The sequence below is a fragment of the Medicago sativa genome, chromosome 6 (genome assembly GCF_051527215.1).
Source record: "Medicago sativa cultivar Bolivia chromosome 6, Bolivia_mono, whole genome shotgun sequence".
In the NCBI taxonomy this organism is placed as follows: Eukaryota; Viridiplantae; Streptophyta; class Magnoliopsida; order Fabales; family Fabaceae; genus Medicago; species Medicago sativa.
Genome location: NC_140754.1, coordinates 25,462,890 through 25,485,428, shown reverse-complemented (window position 1 = coordinate 25,485,428; position 22,539 = coordinate 25,462,890). Strand labels below are relative to the sequence as shown.

General features: G+C 33.2%; 1 protein-coding gene across 1 annotated transcript; it reads left to right on the top strand.

The window, feature by feature from the left end:
* The first annotated feature begins 11,913 nt into the window (after positions 1 to 11,913).
* Positions 11,914 to 21,589, top strand: LOC146914154 (heat shock cognate 70 kDa protein 2-like). Its single transcript, XM_085717071.1, has 2 exons — positions 11,914 to 12,218; positions 19,325 to 21,589. The coding sequence occupies exons 1-2, from the start codon at positions 12,002 to 12,004 to the stop codon at positions 21,121 to 21,123; spliced, it is 2,016 nt and encodes a 671-aa protein (XP_085573197.1). The 5' UTR covers positions 11,914 to 12,001; the 3' UTR covers positions 21,124 to 21,589.
* Positions 21,590 to 22,539: the final 950 nt, after the last annotated feature.

The window sequence follows — 22,539 nt, the reverse complement described above, 5'->3', positions numbered from 1 at the left end:
GACGGTACATGTATCGATTTAAACATCACTTTAATTTTGTTTATAAAACTATTATGTTTGTATCAAAAAATAGATAAATAAGGCTAACAACTTTGAGTCTTCCACTGCTCAATGGTGGAGTAATTTGAGAGGCCAACAACTATAGAGTATTTTGTAATTTATGGTAACTAATGAAAATGCACTGTCTTTGAAGTATATTAATGTCACCGTGATATGACTAATGTAATAGTAATACATTGGTAAAATGTATTTATTTATCCTTTAAGTTTGACCAAAATATTGAGGTAGTCCTTTAAGTTTATTAATTTTCAAATAAGTCTTTTAAGTTTTTTTTAAAGTTTGCAATAGGTCCTTTAAGTTTTTTTTTTTTTTATATAAGTTTTAAATAGGTCATTTAAGTTGTTAATTAAATGCACCTATTTAAAATTTTGTAAGTTTTTAAGTTTCAACTAGGTCCTTAAAAGGTTAATAACAATAATAAGGATCTATGGAAAATTTAAAAACCCTAAAGGACTAAGTTGGTATTTTTGTAAAACTTAAAGGACCAAAAGATGTATTTGGCCTAATACATTTTATCATATGACTTATTAAACTACAATTTTGATTTACGGTATAACTTATTCGTGTCTGTTTTAGTCGGTAAGACCCGAGTATGGTACTAATGAGTACAAGAAGTCTATGAGCCGTTTGAATATGCAAACTTATGAGCTTGCACTTGATCCTTCCAAAGTGCACACTTTGTTGTTGCTACTCCCTCCGTCCCGGTTTAATTGACCTACTTTGGTTTTTCACACAGATTAAGAAAAGTGTATAAATAAAGGAGAAAGTGGAATATATTGTATTGGGAATGATAAAAGTAGTATTATTTAGTGTTATATTGTATTGGAAATGATGAAAGTTGTATTGAAAATTGAAATGAGTCAGTTATTTTGGGACACTTTTTTTTAGAAAATGGGTCAGTTATTCCGGGACGGAGGGAGTATTTATTATCTATTGTAATGACGCTTCAAGTGCGATCTCTTTTTGACTATCATATTTTGTTGTTTTTTATGTCAATTAACCATGCATTTTTCATATATACATGTTGTGATCATCGTTGTCCCGTGCGAAGCACGGGAGCACGACCTAGTGACATCTTAAATAGTGGTAAAAATTAGGGTTGAGGTGTTCCTAATGGGCTCTGCAGAATACACACTTGGACCAAACTGCCCTTGGGCTGGACAGGCTTGAGCAAAGAGAAAGCAATGGACCAATGAAACTTTGACATGTGGCCAGGACCAAAAGACTTAAAAAGAGATTTAAAAACAAAAGACATTAAAAAAATAAAAGGAAACTTATTTTGAAAGAAGGAAAAAAACGTGACATTAAAGAAACCAAAATAGAAATGGAAACAAATAAAATATATTAAATCAAAAGATACATTCGATAAAGATAAAAAAAAGGACTAAATAAATAGAACTAAAAAAAAAAGATAAAAATTAAAGAGTTAATTAAACATCAAAAATGTCCCTAATCGAATGAGGTATTTTAAAATACCTCTCTGTCGACATTTCGTCAGAGACGACAAAATTACTCGGTTCTTTTAAAATATGAATAAAACTTTTTTATTTGTCTGAAAACAGGAATAACAATTTTAAAGTAGGAACAAAACTAATTAATTATACGAAAAAAAAAAGAAACTTTACTAACTAGAATACTATAAAAAACTTAACTATACGAAAAGAAAAGTTTTATTTAAAAAAGAGAATTAACTGTCTAGAATACGAACAAAAATGTTAACTACGCAAAATACAAATAAAAGGTTTCAACTGCTTAAAATACGAATAAAAAGACGACTGGTCAAAATTTGGGGTATGACTATATATATATATATATATATATATATATATATATATATATATATATATATATATATATATATATATATATTGAATTCAATATCATCATGCATATTGAATATTATTATGAGTATCAATATCATACAAAGAAATATCAAGATATTGCTCTGGTGAAGAAGAATTTTGGAAATTGGAAAAAACTCGATTTTGGTATGTGATGGTCGTATTAGGAAAGTGTACCAAATCGTTTACCAAGAAAAAAAAGGGTTAGTAGAGTATCGCATTCACATGGATTGTTGTTTCGACCAAACAATTCTCGTTATTATTTTTGAACAATTAAAATAAATAAAAGCTTGGGGGATAAGAGATTGCAATTTTTATCTGTTTGCAACAAAACAAGTTACTTATTTTGGTTGCACAAATGTAAGCAGTGGTTGGGATTCTCCTCCTTATTCACTTTTTGGAATTAAATAATATTCATGTTGTGTTTAGTTATCCTAAGTAGATAATCTAAGTGATGAGTTCGTTGGGATGTTCTAACCTAATCGGTTCGTCAAATTGCACCTGTTAATCGCACAGTGATGTTTATGTGCGGGGCCTTACTCTAACACCTCGTTTTCCCAACATGTAAAATAATACATAAAGATCAAAGTATTCAACTTAAAACAGGATGTCACACTTCTTACATAAATTTCAAATAGGATAAAGTCACTATTTATTCAAACAACACCTGTCAATATTTCAATTACTTTGCAGGGGAAAATAAAACATCTTAATTAATTCATCATAATGGCATTATGGCCTCAACATCATTCAACTTATTAAAATCTAAATCAAAGGTTCTTCAACATAATTCATAATCTAAATATAGTTCATGACAAATAACATAGTTCATGATAAAATAACATTGTTCATGGCAAATACGTAACACATGGAAAACATGCAAGATCTCCATCCCGTTACGTATCAGAGCAACCTAAGACGACACGGCGGAGACTACTCAAGACTACAACTATTCTTGGTCACCTGCAAGTTACCCATGTAAGACAACAATTTCCAAGCAGAAGGGGTGAGATTTCACATTCAATAATAATAAGCATATAATTCATCAGCAGAATTTAACAACATAAATAACACTTATTTAACTATGTTAGTTCTTCATAATACTTCTTAATTCAACTCCTTAATTTATTGATAACTTGTCAACAACGACAATAGATCAATTACGACATCCACAACTTCGACTAGACATCAAGGACGATGCAACAACAACTCTTTAACTTCGAGAATGCAACAACAACTAAGACATCATGCATGTGGTACCATTCAAGGCATAAGCCTTCATCTCTATTGAGCATAAAAGGCTCCCAGGGCTTGAGCCCTCGAGCACAAGGCTCCAGGGCTTGAGCCCTCGTCGCTATTGAGCACAAGGCTCCAGGGCTTGAGCCCTCGTCGCTATTGAGCAAAATGCTCCAGGGCTTAAGCCTTCATTGTTTGTATGAATAGACTCAACAACTTGACATCTTAACATCCTAACATCTTAACAACTCAACAACTTGACATCTTAACAACTCAACAACTTGGCATCTTAACATCTTAACATTTTAACAACTCGGCAACTTGGCATCTTAACATCTTAACATCTAAACAACTCGACAACTAAGACATCATATAACATCGTATTCAAACATCAACAATTCATCATATAACATCGTATTCAAACATCAACAATTCATCATGCATCTTCGTAAAAACATAATAAATTATACATAACATATTTACATGTCAAACTAAGTCTACTGGAAAGATATCGCAATTATAAACAACTTTAATGTTTATACCAAAGACCAATTCAAAACAGAAACATATGAACAAAACGCAAAAACATGAAACAGAGAATGCTGTCACTGTTCAATTTTGTTGTGACCTACGCGCAGTAATTTGACCATAACTCAAGTTCTATAAATCGTTTTAACGTCAGACCAACGACATTAGAAAGCTAACATCTATACCTACAACTTTAGTGTTTACACCTAAGACCCATTCCGCACCTATCAATATCAGTTTTCATATCAAAATTCGGAAAAAGTTGTGCTGAAATTCATAAAAATTCACTGTGACCTACGTGCAGTAATTTGACCATAACTCAAGTTCTATAAATTGTTTTGATGTCAGACTAACGACATTAGAAAGCTAACATCCATACCTACAACTTTCGTGTTTACACCTATGACCAATTCCGCACCGATCAGTACCAGTTTTCTTATCAAAATTCGGGGCAGAGATGAAAATAATCAGAAAAATCAACTTATATTATTCAAACTTCACATTCATTCAAAATCATCACAATCAAGAACAACAACTCAACATAATTCATACCCAATTCATAATATGACATTAACAACAACAATCATCAACAACCACAACTCATAATCATGAATCCAACCACAAATCAACAACGACATAACATAAATCATCAACTGAGCATAATTCATCAATTAAATTGCAATTCAAAACCCTATCTTCTTTTCAAACCCTAACTTCTCTAATCATCAAAATAAGACAACAACAAACATGTTAAACCCTATTTCAGAACCATATACTTATGATTAAAGAAGGTTAGTCCCACCCTTACCTTAGATTGATTGATTGCAAGGATTCTACAGAGTTTTCCTTCTCTGACTCTTCTCTTCTCTTCTCTTCTCTTTTCTCTAAACCTTGTTTTCTCCAGATCCTTGTTTTTGCATATATATTAATCTTTCAACCTAATCTCTCCTCTATTTATATTACTAATTACTCTTCTTAAATCTGATTAGGCCCAATAACTCTCTTCTTTCTGTTTCATCCCCCAAATCTACTTATTCTAATAATTATATTTCTCCACTAAATATATTCTCTCACTAAATATATTCTTCCACTAAATATATTCTCCCATATATTCTCCCACTAAATATATAAAATAGGGGCTACTAATAAATATTAACACATAATAAAAATATCACTTATCAAATATATTAATTAAATTATAAAAAGACTCTAAACTCAATCAAATAAATAAATAATAAAATAGGGCATTACACTTACTCTCTCAGTTGATTTCTGTCTATCCCTCCAATGTTGAGTTGCACCTACTGGTCACAGTGATCCTTACGTGTTGGGTCTTACTCCCTCATAGGTAATTGAAACATAGACTTAAATTATAATTCCTAAATTTCCGAAGGCAATGAAGTCCAGTGTTCCTAAAGGGTTTTCCCATCTATAAATCTTAAGAATCTCATAGCACACTCTCCCTCTCGGTAGTTCTACAAATGGGCAGCTTTATCAGCGTCTACATTACCAAGGGTCAAAGAGAATAGTTCTACTAGGTTCGGTTTAAATCATGTAGTACTTGTTTCCTTAATTAATAACTAGTTACATCCTAGGTTCAGCAGATTTTATTCAATAATAGTAATGTCACCTCCTAGGTCCTTACTACTAGGGTCAATTCGCTTTCGGTATCTTTCGTCTAGTTACTAATTAATTACTTGCTAGATAGACAGATATAAATATGAAGATATAAACATAAATATTATGTCATATCACAACATAAGTGTCTAAACTAGGGTTGCACTACAACACAAATAAATATAACCTAGTAAAACTAAATAGCGAACAGAAAATAACTAAATAAAAGACATAAAATAAAAAAAATTATCCAACAAAATAAATAGAGGTTCATCTTAGAACCCTAGCCTAAAAAGATTTAGTTACTCATGGTAACTAAACGACTAATTACAAAAGAAATAAAACTTACCCTAAAAACTTGAAGAGGAGAGAGAAACTCCTCCAGAAAGCTCTAACACTCTAAAACACAAAAGCAATAATCATGCAATAATTCAAAAGCATACAATTTTCCAAAATTAACATGCTTGGTTTACTCAAAAATTTGCAACGGAAGACATTCGACATATATAATATTCAACTACCAAGTAATAAACCTCAAATCAAGAGTAATAATCTCAACATGCCATGTATCTCTCCACATAAAATTCGTCACCCTGATACAGTCATTCACATCATATAAATAAAACAAAACATCAAAAGTATCATACGAGAAGGTCATAAGACCGACACCCCTACATCAGAACCTATCTAGACTCTACGCAAAATGTAAACGAGGAAGCATCCATGTTAGTCCTCAAGCATCAAAGATAAGCAATCACCTCAAGCATGCAAATCACCTACGCCATTCAAAGAAATGACGCGGTGGTCAACCGAACGACCACTGGGGGTTATATAAAATTCCATAAATAAATAAAATCAAATAAATATTCTAAGCCGTTAAATAATTACACATGTACATGTTCAACTTCACATGAATATTATCACACTACCCTCATAGCATATTAATCAACACATCCAACTCAACAAGTTCACATCATCACACATTCATCGAAATTCCACTAATGCACATATTCACCAAATCACGTATCCAAGTATGATACATTCACCAATTTAGTAGTGCATGCAATGTTTTTAGAAACTTCTACATGCATGTGGTACCAAAAGGATTCCGGAGATAATTTTACTGTTATAAATCCACTAACGTGACAAAATACCACCAATTACGTTCTTCACCAACGTAATAAATACCACCAATTACATTCTTCACCAAAAGACTCGACATGACTATGAATGCATAGATTTACAAGCAAAGACTCGACAATGCACAACTCACCACAATATATTATATAATCAACATCATCATATAATATCTTCGCCAAACACTACCATTTGCATTATCAAGTATTTACATCCACACAATCAACAAGTCATAATTCAACAAGAGTCATCATCATATCATCAAGTTAAAATCACCAAAACATCATCATCATCAATAAGTCTCACCTCAAAGAAACAATAACATTTCACAAATCACATTTTTACATAAAAGACGGACAACTAACCACGACATAACATTCATCATATTAAACATCCAATCATCCTTGATTCATTCTTATTCTACCCCATTATCATGATCACAAAGCCATTTGCAAGTTATTCAATCATGAAGCCTTACTTTGACGAAGTTCGTCTATTTTCACAAAACTATCATTTTCCAAATATTACACCGAAAACAAGGCATCCATATTTAAATACAACACAAAGTAGTTTCATGTATCACATAACATCACAGTAGCTGATACATATCCTCGTCATAATTCAATTCCGATTATTTCAAAATATTTCCTAAGTTAGTTTCATTTTATCATTTTCCAAAAGTAATGCATTTTCGAAGTAAAATCAAGTTCCAAGCCTATATACTCATTGCATATTCATTCTAGACTCATAGTTATGGTAAACATATCATAACCCCCTCATTGTACTTGAGAAAAACTAGTTTTGGAAAATTTCACGTTCTTGAACATTTTCAAATAAGTTTCAATTCGATTCACAAAAGCAATCTTAATCCAAACCATTTGATGTTCCAGTAGGTTTCTAAGTGAAAATAGTAATCAAACACATCAAAAGAAGCATTTAAGAAAGTCCGGAACGACCCCCAACTACCCGAAACGTCCAAAAACATGGGTGTTGCACTAAGCAACTTGCCATGGCAAGCTCCAGCTCGCCAGGCGAACGGCACCAGACATGGAACCCAGATTTTTGGGTTTCCTCTTAGGAACCCATTCCAATTTTTACTAAAATCCCGAATTTTGATCCCCTTTGACCCAAATTCGTTTCCAAAACTTTGTTGTTAGTTAACATACATCTAAAGGCAAGCAAAACACATACAAACATGATATCATAACCTCATTTTATCACAAATTCATCATCAAACTCATTTTCCACCAAAAACTCATATTTTCACATTTTCATTCAAACTTCACAAACAACAACAACAATTCAAACCCCAATAACCTAAAAACATATATAATCAGTTATCAAGTGAATTTAGACATGTTTGAACAATAATCACTCACCAATTCATGGTTTACACTCAATTTAGCAAAAATCACCAACAAAACTTATTTCAAACATCAACTATGAGATTTAACATACAAAGACATAAATTCCATGAAATTTAACATACTCATAATCACTCATCAATTAGGAACACAAAATTCAACATCACAAATCATAAAAATCATAATCCACACAAAAACACTTATCCCATAATCAAAAAGGTGAAATTATAGCTTAATTATGGTAAATTCATTCCCTTTACCTCATTTCTTCACAAAGATAAGCTAATCTTCACTCCCCCGTGCTCCTAGCTTGAATCCTCTTGAAATCTCCCTTTAGGTCACCTCCTCCCTCTCGTCCTTGTATCCCTTTATCTATAGCCTCCTTAGTGTTATGAGAAAAATGAAATGAATTCTAACCTAATTTCTATTCATGTTAAGCTTATATAGTCACCACTTAATTGGGCTAGGTTAAATTCCTCATATTGGGCCTATCATTCTTACCAACTAATTAGAAATGTTTCTACTCACTTAACATAGTAAAACGTCTAATTATTACCATCTCAAAAATAATTACTGCTAGTTACCTCTAACTTAGTAAAATAACTATTCTTACTAAAACACCAATATACTAATCGCTTCCAAATTTACCCTTACTCGCCAAATAACCAAAATACCATCAGTCCTAAAAGGACCAAAATACCCTTATAGGCTAAAAATCTACTAATCCCACAACAAACATATAAGCAAATATGCAAATAAGCATGTATAAACACATAATCATATATAATCATTAAATAAATCTTAGCAAATAAGCATATATAATCATTAAATAAATCTTAGCTAAAAACAGGCTGTTACAAAAGCTCCTAGAATACGCCTTCCTCTTGAACTGCTCTAGTTATGAATGAGAAATTATGAATGAGGAAGACGATATTTATAGGGAAAGTTTCCACTTGAACCTGGGCTAAAAACGCGGGCTTCAAGGGTAAAACATCACAAAATTGCGACTTGTATAACAAGAAAGCATGCTCGGGGTGCATAGATCATCCCCGAGGCACATATGCCTTGCAGCTTCATGTTCCAGATGCATGGTTCCATCCCCGGGGAGCATGGATCTGACATCTAGATGCCAAAATTCCTGTTTCTACGTCTTTTTAGGTGTTTGCTTCTATGTAAGTTATATTGGAACTTGGGAACATAATTCCTCCATCCATAAAGTCTTATGAGGCCTCTTGAATTTTCATTCTTCATTTTCCCAAGAACCACATAAATATTTGGATGTCTTTTCTTTGCTGATTTGCATGATTTCTTCATGAATTACATAAAAAAAAATCCTAAAATTGCTATATTTCAGGATGAACAGAATTACAGAGTCAAATATAGAAAACATTACAAATGTCCCGAAATCATAGGCAATTGCACTAATACTCCTCTGTTTTGCTGGTAAAACCTACTGAAAATGACTGATCATAGGAAAAGATCTTGGATTAGTTGGAATACTATTTGCTTACGTAAGGAGGAAGGAGGTTTGGGGTTAGGCGGATAAGGGAGTTTAATGTAGGTCTTTTAGGTAAATGGTGTTGGAGGATGTTAGTGGATAAAGATGGTTTGTGTTAATGGGTGCTGGTAGCTCGTTATGGAGAGGACGATGGACATTTGAGAGAGGGAGGGCAGAGTGGTTCGTCTTGGTGGAGGGAAGTGGCGAAAGTTCGTGGTGGTGTTGACGGAGGGGGTGGAGGTTGGTTTAAGGAGTGTATTTCGAAAAGGATGAGGAATGGGAGGGATACTTTTTTCGGAGCTGACCCGTGGTTAGGTAGGATTCATTTGGTGGTGCAGTTTAGGCGTTTATATGATTTGTGTGTCAATAAGTATTGTTCGGTGGAGGAAATGTTTGCTTTAGGTTGGGCGGAAAGGGGTGCAGCGTGGTAGTGGTGGAGGCGTCTGTGGGAGTGGGAGTTGTTAGGGGAGTGTAAGATTTTGCTTTCTGATTTGACTTTTCAGGACCAGTCATCAGATCGATGGCTTTGGAAGCTTGATCTGGTTGGTGGTTACTTTGTTCGCAGTGTTTATCAGATGCTCATTATCGATGACAGTCATACCTTGGACACAACTTCTGATTTAATTTGGCACATACATGTACCTGCAAAGGTTTCTATTCTAGCATGGAGACTTCTTCGCAACAGGTTGCCGACTAAGGACAATTTGGTGGCACATGGAATCCTTACTCATGACGTGCATTCGTGTTTGTCCGGGTGTGGAGAAATCGAAACGGCTCAATATTTCTTTCTTTCTTGTACAATTATCAAGTATCTTTGGCATTTATTCTGTGATTGGATAGATATTTCCATGGCCAATCCTTTAGTATTCCTGGTCATTTTGTTTACTTATTAGACAGGTGAGTTGGTTGCGCGGCGATCTTTTATGCAACTCATTTGTCTTTTATGTGGAACGTAATAATAGACTATTTAGCCATGAGAAAAACAGTATTTATCAGTTGTTGGATAAAGTGAAAAATCATTCGTATTGTAGTGTGTGGTTGGATTGGACAGTGTGTGGTTGGATTGTTTGTACTAAGAAAAAGTTTCATTTTTTTATTTAAAAATAAATTTGTGTTTTTTCTAATGAGAAATTGTGTTCATAAAAGAATATTTGTTGGATGAGGGCCAGGCTTTTAATTGGTTGACGGAGTCATTTTAATAAGATAACATAAGACTACTTGGGTATATGGGTCCTCCTCAATCCAGAAGATAACATAAGACTCATATTTCCTCAAAAGATGAGGCTCCAACTGACGTTATGTTGTACACCCCAAATAATCATATGCCTTATCCACTTGCCTACCTCACTAATATGACGCATCTCTCCTACCTCACTTGATATGCTTATCACCAAATAATTTTTGAGTAAATGATATATTAACATCTATTTAATGATAACTTTGTTAACAACCTTGGTTTTCTCACTTCTTATTGGTCAAAAACAATGGAGCGAGAAAAAGGAAGAGAGAGGATAACAACATCATGTGAGTATGAGAGAGAAAATTGTCCAAAAGTTATCAAAAAGTGGTTGTCAAAATATCATTTCTTATAATTTTTTATGCTTGTTTCTAAACTTTTACTGTACTATTATTTTAGGACACTAAAAAAGTGTATTTCCTTGTCGTTTTGAAAAGTTCTTCATGATCACCTGATAAAGTAAGTTTAATTAGTCCCTCCTCCCAAATTCTAAATTGTTTCAACCAATTTACAACATATAAAAAAAAGCAAATAATATTCTATACAAAAGAGAAATTAGGAGTTACTTCCAATAATCTCCTTAATAAACACTCTCTTTGGTTCTTTTTGTAAGAGAAAAATAGATCGATAAATATTGATGTATTTAGTACATATTATAAACTAAATACAACAATTTTGTTGACTCATCTGTCCCTCGAAGAAATAGTATTAAAAAGATTAGATATAAAAATGCTTAAAAATAGTTTAAATTATAATTTGAATAATTAAATTAACGTCTTATTGGTATTATGAAATGATTTATAATTTAAAATAATTTTTTTCAAAAGGACTTATAATTTGAGACTGGAGAAATATTATTAATTGAATAATTTGAATCCTTCTATTTTTGAGTGACTTTAATTTATCAAGCGTCATATGCTAATACGTGCCCATGGCTATATTTTAGCATTTCTCATTTATCAATTAGTAGAATACTAAACTTTTATTGACAAAAAAAAAATAAATACTAAACTTATGTCACATAAGTTATAGTTCAACCGGTACATAGTGTCGAAATTGTTAGGCCGGATATTATGACCGGGGTTCGAACCTAGACACTTCTACTTTTTGTTTGTAAATTTATGATGTCTTTGCTATTTCGTCTATCTACCAAAAAAAATACTAAACTTTTGTTATTCACTTAAATGTTGAGAGATTGTCTAAATTTCTTTTGAAATGAGTGTTTTATCCGTGTTTTAAGCTTGAGAGTTGAAATACTCTAAAGCATAACCCTAGAATTATCTAAGTTGACCGAAGTAAGAAATTTTACAAGTCAAGCAGCCAAACACGTACTACTTTGTGATAGTAAGACTAATATTATTATATATATGCACAAATCTTTACATTTAACGAAACAACTCAAACAACAATTTATTCTCAAAACTCATCGTTCTATATTTTCTACTCAAAACTTTGTTACGTGTGAGTGATTGCAAAGAAAGAAATGTCAGGAATAGGTAAGAAAGTAGCAATAGGAATCGACCTAGGAACAACCTATTCTTGTGTTGCAGTGTGTAAGAAGAATGGAGACGTACATATAATAGTGAACGACTATGGGAAAAGAACAACACCTTCTTGTGTTGCATTCAAAGACTCTGAAAGAATGATTGGTGATGCTGCTTTCAATATGGCTGCTTCGAACCCAACAAACACTATTTTCGGTAAAAGCTTCTAAACTCAATTATTCTTGACTCTCCTAGTACATTACAAATTTGTTTGTGTAATTAATGTGTTTATTAGTAGGTGTATTTGATGCCTTTCCTTATGCTATAATTTTATAAATGTTCTTGAAATTAAATTGTAGAAGAGGAATTTAGTGGTGGTGGAGTTGTGTCTAAAGGTGGTCTGCACTGGTTGAAAATATATCAAACACATAAAAATAACCCATTTCATGGATCGTACTTTAATCGAGTTCCTTGATAATTTTCTATAAAAGGAGAGAAAATTTTATAAATGTTCATGAAATTAAATTGTAGAAGAGGAATTTAGTGGTGGTGGAGTTGTGTCTAAAGGTGGTCTGCACTGGTTGAAAATATATCAAACACATAAAAATAACCCATTTCATGGATCGTACTTTAATCGAGTTCCTTGATAATTTTCTATAAAAGGAGAGAAAAGGGTGAATTTGTGCAGGGGCCGGGGTTCGAACCCCGGTGAATTTGTGCAGGGGCCGGGGTTCGAACCCCAGATTTCCCACTTCTCCACACATAATGTGTGTGAATATTGCCACTAGGATACTTGACAAAAAAATAAAAAAATAAAACATAAGTATGAAAGAAGAGTGAAGCGTAGGTGTGGGAACATAAGTGTTATATCTACTTGATATATTATAAAAAATTGGTAGAAAATTGATATATTAAAATGAATTGAATTTAATTAATATTTAAATTAAATAGAAATTTTAATTATTATGATAGAGAAATATTAATTATTAAGAATAGTGCAATTAATTTTATCTGATAGAGGTAAACTATCATATTTTGTCTCGATAAATGTTATACATTTTATAATTTTATGCCTTTCCTTATGGTTTTATCTAGGGGTGTACATAGGTTGAGTCAATCCAAAAATTCAGTCAAACTCACGCAAAAAGACCCAAAAAATGGGTTGGGTTGGGTGATTGGGTGAATATGGTTTTAAAAAGTAAAAAATCTATAAAAAATAACGGGTTTTGGGTAAAACCGGATCTTGACTCAATAAACCGACTTACCCAATAATATTCATATTTTTATTTTTATTTTCATTTTCATTTTCATAGGGAGGAAGGAGAATAGCAAAAGTTTTGGTTATAATCTTTCTTTTAAAAAAATATTTTTGTTATAAATCAAGTCTAATTTCTAAAATTGATACAACACATCCTCTATATTGAAAATTAAAGTCAAATTTTTAAAATTGACACATCCTCTATATTGAAAATCAAAACATGTTAGAGTTACAAATTATGATGTTGCACTTTTTAGTTATTTTGATGTTAAAACAATTTTACATCATCTAACTTTAGTTTGTTGCAAGTATTTTATGATGAAATTTGTTACTACATATTATAACTTATTATTTTATAACGCTAAAATATAGTAAAATAGATTACACATTTTTTTTAAGAAAATAAAAAGTTGAGTAATTTTTATGAGAAAAAATATGAGGACTCATTTAATATTAACAAAAAAAACAGAAAATAATTTGGCTAACCCGCTACCCAACCCAAACCAAACTGAAAACTAGTGGGTTTGCCCAAACCCATCCATTAATATAACGGGTGACATTTTACCTCACTCAAACCGGTGTATCTATTCGGTTCGGGTCTTGGGTTTGGTCAAACCCAGCCCAAACCCACCCACTTACACCCTTTTATCTTACATAATGTTCTAAATTATTTTTTAAAGGGTGATAGTATCAGTAGGTGTGTTTGGTATTTTTTTTTGGGTTAAATAGGTTTTTGGTCCCTATAAATATGTCAACTTTTCGTTTTAGTCTCTTTAAAAAAATTCTTCAACTTTTAGTCCCAAAAACATTTCATCTTCACTTTTGGTCCTTCCCTTAAAGTAAACTCATGTAGAATTTATATTTTTGAATAAAATTTTGCAGAAAAATTTATAATATTGTAAGAATCTTTCTAAAAAAAATAAATTACATTTTTTTTAACAAAATATGAATTAAATATGAATTTTTATACCTTTGCAGTTAAAAATTTATATTCAATTTATATTTTGTTAAAAAATTCTAATTTTTTTTTTGGGAGAGATTTTCACAATATTTTACATATTTCTGCATAATTTCATTACAAAAATACAAAAAGTTACATAAAATAGAGACAAAAAGTAGTGATTGAAAATTTTATAAGGACTAAAAGTTGAAGTCAATTTTAGAAGGACTAAAACAAAAATATGGTATATTTATAGTGACTACAAACATATTTAACTCTTTTTTTTATTAGTATGTATTTTCGATTATTTTAAAGTGTAATAGTATTAGTAGGTGTATTTGATATTTTCTTTATTAATATGTATTTTCGGTTCTATTACAATATAAAGAAGTTAACAAGAGAAACTAAATACTTCTTTTCAATAATCTATCTGATATGAAAATTAAAAGTAAAGAGTATTTAAAGTTTTGGTTCTTTGTTTTTTTTTAAAGCAATAACTCATGATGAATGACCACTATTATTTTATATTAATAGATCTTCAAAAGCTTAAAAACATTATGGCTTAATTACACTTTTGACCCCCTATCTTTTCAAAAGTTGCGATTATGGCCCCCTAACTAATTAAAATACAAAACACCCCCCTATGTATTGGATCTTTGACAGTTTTGGCCCCAAGACCACTTTTGACTTACTCTTCGCTGATGTGGCACCCACAATGGTCGACACGTGACACCTCACTTAAGTCAAAAGTGGCCTTGGGGGCCAAAACTGCCAAAGATCCAATACATAGAGGGCTGTTTTGTATTTTAATTAGTTAGGGGGCCAAAATCGGAACTTTTAAAAAGATAGGGGGTCAAAAGTGCAATTAAGCCAAAAATTATTAGTAAAGTTCATGAGCATATCGACAATGTTCGATTACTTTCTACTAAATTTTTAAGAAAACACATGCATGATTATTTTGTAAGAGAATTATGCAATTGTGGCTTATATATATGATTTTTTTTTATAAGAGTATTTTAAATCAAAGTTCATTCAAAGACGTGATAGATTAGTAGTAGTTTTATTTTCATACATGATAATACAATTTTTTTTTTTAAGAAAACACATGCATGATTATTTTGTAAGAGAATTATGCAATTGTGGCTTATATATGATTTTTTTTTTTTTAATAAGAGTATTTCAACTCAAAGTTCATTCAAAGACGTGATAGATTAGTAGTAGTTTTATTTTATAGATAGTATGCATTAAAATAATTAATTTTCGACCCCCTAATATCACAATCTTACGATTTTGGCCACACATCATTTAAATTGGGGTGCCACGTGTGACTTTCTATTTTTTAGGGGGCCAGAATCGCAAGATTATGATATTTAGGAGGGCAAAACTGCAATTAAACCTAATAAATAAAGTGATATAGGTGTCACGTATGCATTGATTTGATCAAAATTGGTATGAAGGCCAAAAGTGCAAAAGGGGGTAAACATAGGAGTTGATTTGTTATTGTTTTTTATGAAAATTGCTGTTGACACATTGCATAAGGCTGTGTCACACATGTAAAAGACGCTTTTGCCCCCTCGGTAGTTAACTGCCGAGGAATTCAAAAATCCGGCTGCAGTTAACTGCCGAGGAAAACCTCGGTAGTTAACTGCCGAGGAAAACATTTATGCAGACAGTTGGTTCTGCATTAATGCTAAGCACTTCCAAGCCATTTTTTGGCCAGTTTTTACCTGTAATTAAACCAGAGCATTTCCAAAGGCAATACAAATCATACAACATTGAAACTCGGTCATGAACAAGAAAAATACAATATCTTTACAATTGTCCATAATTAAATCAAACCGACATTTGGTTCAAACTACACAAAAGTTTGAAATTCATCAAAACGGTACAAAGTGTCCATAATTAAACAACACATTACAACTCATTACACATCATTAAATTAAATCCTTACTTACATTCATCACAATTGCATATGGAACGAACATACATATATAATATATTATTTTCCACCATATTCCGAAACATAAATCCGACATCGCTATCGTCTTTAATAAGCCAAGGCATATAGCTTGCCGTTTTCCATGCGTATTCATCTCTATCTTCTCCTAGGTCTATGCATGGCATTTGACCGAACAAGTGACTTGTATATTGATTTTCACCAAGATGCTCAAAGTAAGTGTTAAGTTGTGCCTTCAAATCATCAAGAGAGTCCGTCGGCGTTATCATAACCTTAACCGTCTTTTTAAACGCGGAGTACCTAACACGCCCTTCAATTTTTGCAACCTCACACATGTTTCACTTGACAAAAGCTTTAAGAAAAAAAATCAAAGATTAAAACAAAATTAAATGGAATGTAATAACGAATAAATCAAATGCGTAAACATTAATAAGCTATAAATAAGTATTGCACTAGTTTCAAGTAAATAAAAGTCATATTATCATATATATCAATATAAATTACACAATGTTACTTATATATTGGCCACAAAAAATTGGCGTTACAATTTCGACTCCAAAATATACGTCGGTGTAATTTCTACCAAAAAAAGGACTAACACCGACAAAAAAATCACTCGTTAAAAGGCAAGTGATTGGAGAAGATCAAGTGACATAGAATCTTCCTCATCTTCCGAACAACGTTTCCCTACAATGTGACTCTTCCATAGCAATGTTGTCCAAAGCATATCTAGACACATGACCACCTAAGCCGGAGTACAAAGTGACATCTTTGAATCTATGTTCCAACACGGTAACGCTTTGACCAAAGGTTGTTTGTATCGCAGTGAACTGAAGCAACAACATGTCATGTATTTTCTCCCAACAAGTACCCAAATCACCCACACTATTGTCCAAATATTTCTTCACCAAAGCATGAGCCGATTCTACCCTATTGGTGGATGTACAACCAAGATGCAACACACGGTCTGTCCATGCCCTCACTATTTTCTCCTTCACTTCATTCAAGGTGGTCATGACATACTTTAGGAAAGGTGGGAAATCACTACAACCATCTTGGAACTCCACTAATGCATTTGCATATAACTCTTGACTGGGCGATTCAACCATAGCTTTCCATGCCCTCATGATCTTCTTGATAACATCGCGATTACTCACCTCTTTCCCATCTTTTTTTCCCAAAGGATATTTACAATCTTAGACGCACCTTTGTTTAACATTTGCTTGCACATTAAAGTAACAATTCATTGCATAACTTTCTGGGAATACAATTCCAACCGCTTTCATCAAAGACCCATCCTTGTCGGTAACAATCACCTTAGGCATATTCATCTTTGACGTAAGAAATTTACGCAACGTTTTTAAAACCCAAACAAAGTTTTCCTCTTTCTCATGCATCAAGAATCCAAACCCAACTGAATATGTCAAATCGGTCGAAGTGACCCCAACTACCTCAAACATTGACATCTTGTACATGTTGGTTTTGTAGGTGGAGTTCATAACCAAAACCGTTGGAAAATTGTTAAACAACTTAACGGATGTTGGATGAGCCCAAAAGATATCTTCGATTGTAGTACTTTCACTTTGTGTTCTTGAGTAATAAGTATAGTTGTGCTCCTCCAACTTTGAGATTAGATATTGCAACGGCTTTTTGTCACCTCTATTTGTCTTCCATATTTTTTGACGTTCATTGTACACTTGCTTCACATTTGTCATGCAATGTGGTCTTTTTTTCTTCAAGTGTATCAAAATATTTCTTGGAAGCATCTTGCTCTTGGTCAAGTCACGTACAATCTTCTTGTCGTCCTCCTTTAATCTACCGGCAAGAATGTGTCATTCTAAAGCCGGCTCCATCGTATGGTTGTGAACTCCATTAAGAATGTTCAATCCCCATTCCTTTGTTTGCGTACTTTGATATCCACTAATCATGAACAAGCACCCGCATTTTCTTGTGCCCGTTATCGCATGCTTTGGTTTTTTTTAGGCACTTTGTGAGCTCCACTCCTTTCACACACTAAGCCCAACATTGGATGGATCAAGCTTGATCTTTGTATAAAAATTGTAAATCCCGCCTTATTTGCTTGGCGACGTACCCACTCAAGCAATTCTTCTCTATCTTTCCACTTAACGTCGTCCGAAAAAAACCTAGCCGTGTCAACTTCGTGGGCTTGAAGTGGGAGAACATCGGGGCTAAAATATTTAGAAGCTTCAACATGGACGGAAGCTCCATCAATGTTTGGTTTGGCTTCAACCTTAGGCGGTTTGACATCTCCGGAAATTTGGACAAAATTTCGTTTTGTCTCTCCCTGAACATCTTCCGCGTTCTCTACCATTACTATAATTAAACAACACAAAAATATGAATTAACAACTAACTAATGCATAAACATCAATGCCATAATGAACTAAAAAAAAAAAAACAAAACAAAGAAAACAAAATTGAAAAAATGGCAGTAGCTGCCATTTTTTCGTTGTGGAATTTTTTCCTAAGTATTCCTCGGTAGTTAACTACCGATGTTTTCCTCGGCAGTAAGGTACCGAGGTTTTCCTCAGCAGTAAGCTACCGAGAATTCCCATGCCAGGGTTCTACGTAACTGACGTAGGTACCCATACAATAATAAAAAAAACCGATTAAAATGCTCAATACCTGTTTTTTTTACGTCTAGAGTCTGTTGATAGCTCCTATGCTTGATGCTTGAATCATTTGGGGGGAGATTTGATGAAAAAAAAATTTTGGATTTGGGGGGGATTGGATGAAATGGTATGGAAGTTGATGAAAATAGTGTGTAGGGGGAGCAGGTTTCCTGTTTCATCTGATAAAACATAATCCTCGGCAGTTAACTACCGAGGTTTTCCTCGGCAGTTAACTGCAGCCGGATTTTGAATTCCTCGGCAGTTAACTGCCGAGGGGGCAAAAGCGTCTTTTACATGTGTGACACAACCTTATGCAATGTGTCAACAACAATTTTCGTTTTTTATAAGGGACCAAAATCCCAAGATTGTATTACTTACAGGGTTAAATATATAAGAGTATTTTCTATACAAGCTATATATATTAAAGTTATCCTATTTATATATATGGATTTATTCAAATCCACATAAAAATGATTAATTCATAAAGCGATCCAATTTTTTTTCATAGTGTACACAACTCTCTTTTGTTTTGTAGATGCAAAGAGGCTAATTGGTCGGAAATTTAGTGATCCCATAGTACAAAGTGATGTGAAGTTGTGGCCATTCAAAGTAATTGGCGACCTGAATGACAAACCCAAGATTGTTGTTAACTATAAAGACGAGGAAAAGCATTTTGCTGCTGAAGAAATCTCATCCATGGTATTGGTGAAAATGCGCGAGATAGCAGAAGCCTTCCTTGGATCAACAGTGGAGGATGTCGTTATAACTGTGCCTGCATACTTTAATGACTCACAACGCCAGTCTACTCGAGATGCGGGTGCTATTGCTGGGCTCAATGTTATGCGAATACTCAATGAGCCTACTGCAGCTGCAATTGCATATGGCTTTGACACAGAACCATTTAATGATGGATGTAGAAATGTTTTCATTTTTGATTTAGGTGGTGGAACCTTGGATGTGTCTGTTCTCACATTTGAGAATGGTGATATCAATGTTAAGGCTATTGCAGGAGACACTCACCTCGGGGGACAAGACTTTGATAATGCAATGGTGAACCATTTTGTGAAAGAGTTCTTGAGGAAGCATAAAAATGACATTAGTGGAGATCCAAGAGCCATTAGGAGGCTGAAGACTGCTTGCGAGAGAGCAAAAAGGATACTTTCTGTCAATATTGAAACTACCATTGAGATAGAATGTTTAAACCAAGGTACAGATTTCTCCTCGTCGATTAGTCGTGCAAAGTTCGATGATCTCAACAAGAATCTTTTTGACCGGTGCATTGAGATTGTAGAAAAGTGTATAGCAGATAGTGGGATAGTCAAAAGTAACATTCATGATGTTGTGCTTGTTGGCGGCTCTACGAGGATTGTAAAAGTGCAAAACCTTTTGGTTGATTTCTTTAAAATTAATGAGCATAGTGGGACGAAGTTATGCAAAAGAATCAATGCTGATGAGGCGGTTGCATATGGTGCCGCTGTCAATGCTTTTATATTGAGTGGTGAGATTTGTGAAAAGTTTCAAGATTTGACATTGAGGGAAGTCATTCCATTGTCCCTTGGAACCGAAGTACTAGGGGGACTCATGGACATAATAATTCCTAGGAATACCATGATTCCTGCCAATATGGAAAAGTCATACTTCAATGCTAAATCCAACCAAAAATTAATGGCAATTGATGTTTATGAGGGTGAGAGGCAAACAACTAAGGACAATAACCTTCTAGGAAAATTTGAGTTGGAAATTCCTCCTGCTCCGGTAGGTGTTTCTAGAGTCATGGTCAACTTCCAAATTAACGACGATGGCATCTTACACGTCACTGCCTCGGAAAAAGTCTCGGGAAATTATAAGAAAGTTGAAATAGTAAATGACAAGGAAAGGCTGTCAAAGGAGGAAATTGAGAGAATGATCAGAGAAGCTGAGAAGTACAAAGATGAAGACATGAGGCATAGGAAGAAGGTTGAAGCAAAAAATGCACTAGAGAGGTACGCATACAATATGAGGGATGCCATAAATGATAAGGATATTAGCTCGAAGCTTTCTCAAGAAGAAAAAGAAAAGATCAATAATGCAATTGATTTGGTCTTTATGTGGCTTAAAGTTAATGTGGATGGCGAACAACAAGATTTTGACTATTATAGGAGAATTCTTTCAAATGTGTTTGACCCAATTATTGTGAAGATGATAAATGATGAGGGGCATGGTGTGCAAGATCATTCGGTAAACGAGAAAAAGAAACACTGGTTATCAGTATTAGCAAAATATACTTTTAAGATAGTGTATGCAGCTGCAACAAATGACATCAGTGGGATAATATCTTCCATATTTGGTCAGTGATATCGGCCAAACCGGAATTGTTAAAAAGTCCTTTTGGCTCAAATATTTTAGATTATTGCTCTTCTCCGTTCCAAAATTACTCATTCCCTTAACTCAGCGGGTTTAAGCATGAGTTAACTGATGCTACCAGTTTTAAGATCGGTTGAATCGGCTTAAAGAGTGATTGAACTGATCTTAAAAGTGTTAGTACGATTTAACTTACGCTGAAAAATGTTGAGCGGAAGTTAACTTCCATAAAGTTAAGGGCATGGGTAATTTTGAAAGGGAGAGGAGCAAATTTCAAGATTTTATTACTAAGTAATTTATTCGGCTTTTTATTTATAGGGTTTATGTTATTTGAATTCCCTAAAGTCATTTAGTGACATCTGATGGGCAAAATGTAATTTGTTACTGTTAGTGTCTCCTCTGTGAATGTAGGCCTTTGGCCAAAACCCTAATCAATGAATGAAAAATTTGAATTATCTTATACTTGTTCTAGTTAATTTTAGTGAAACCTTAGAAGAACTTTTTAGTCATTTTCTAACTTCCTCCCTCCGACCCAGTTTAACTGAGCCAGTTGACCATTTCACACAAATTAAGAAAAGTGTTTAAATGAAATAGAGAAAAATGGTTTTGAGTAACTTTGTCAAGTATTGTGCATTCTTCTTTATCATAAATGTAAAGTATAATATATTGAATTGAGAGTGATGAAAGTAGTATTAATTAAATATGGGACCCACATGATTTGGTGGGACCCATGTGAATTTTTACCAAACAAAGAGAGTGTGTTGAAAATTGTGGGTTAGAATGTGTGTTGTTAGCATTCCTCTTTTTACTAAGTGTGAGTCATTTGTAAAAATGACTCGGTTATTATGGGACGGAGGGAGTATCTTTTATGAGCAAGGGAAGGGTGGACACAAGGATTTGAACTCCCTATTTAGTCACACACATAAAAAGGAAATAGTAGAAAAAATAACAATTAAATAATCATTAATTTTCAAATGATTATAACATGTCCACTTTTGTATGTGTGTGACGAAATAGAGGGTTCAAATCCTTGTGTCCACCCAAGAATTATTCATCTCTTATTGGTATAGAATTCTTATCAATTAGCCAGATAGTAATTAAAACTTCGTGCAAATTGTATTGGGAAAATTATTGTTTAAGGTGTGACAATGTCAACTATAAGATGAATAAATTGTCGGACTTGCGTATGGAAGTATATACCATCTTTATATGGTTTGCTCATGAAGATTTTGATGCAAATCTTTTCAAATTAAAAATCTGTCAACGAGCAATCATCCTTCATAACTAGGCTTGCTAAATGCTAACAATGCCACATAGTTACCAATAGGAGATTTAACAATTGTTAATTCCAAGTAGGGAAACCATGAACCTACAAACAAGCAAACAAATTAATATACACAACATTAAACT

Coding starts and splice junctions, on each gene's coding strand:
- LOC146914154 (XM_085717071.1), top strand. CDS start 12,002: ATGTCAGGAATAGGTAAGAAAGTAGCAATAGGAATCGACCTAGGAACA. Junction 12,219..19,324: donor CCCAACAAACACTATTTTCG/GTAAAAGCTTCT, acceptor TTTGTTTTGTAG/ATGCAAAGAGGCTAATTGGT.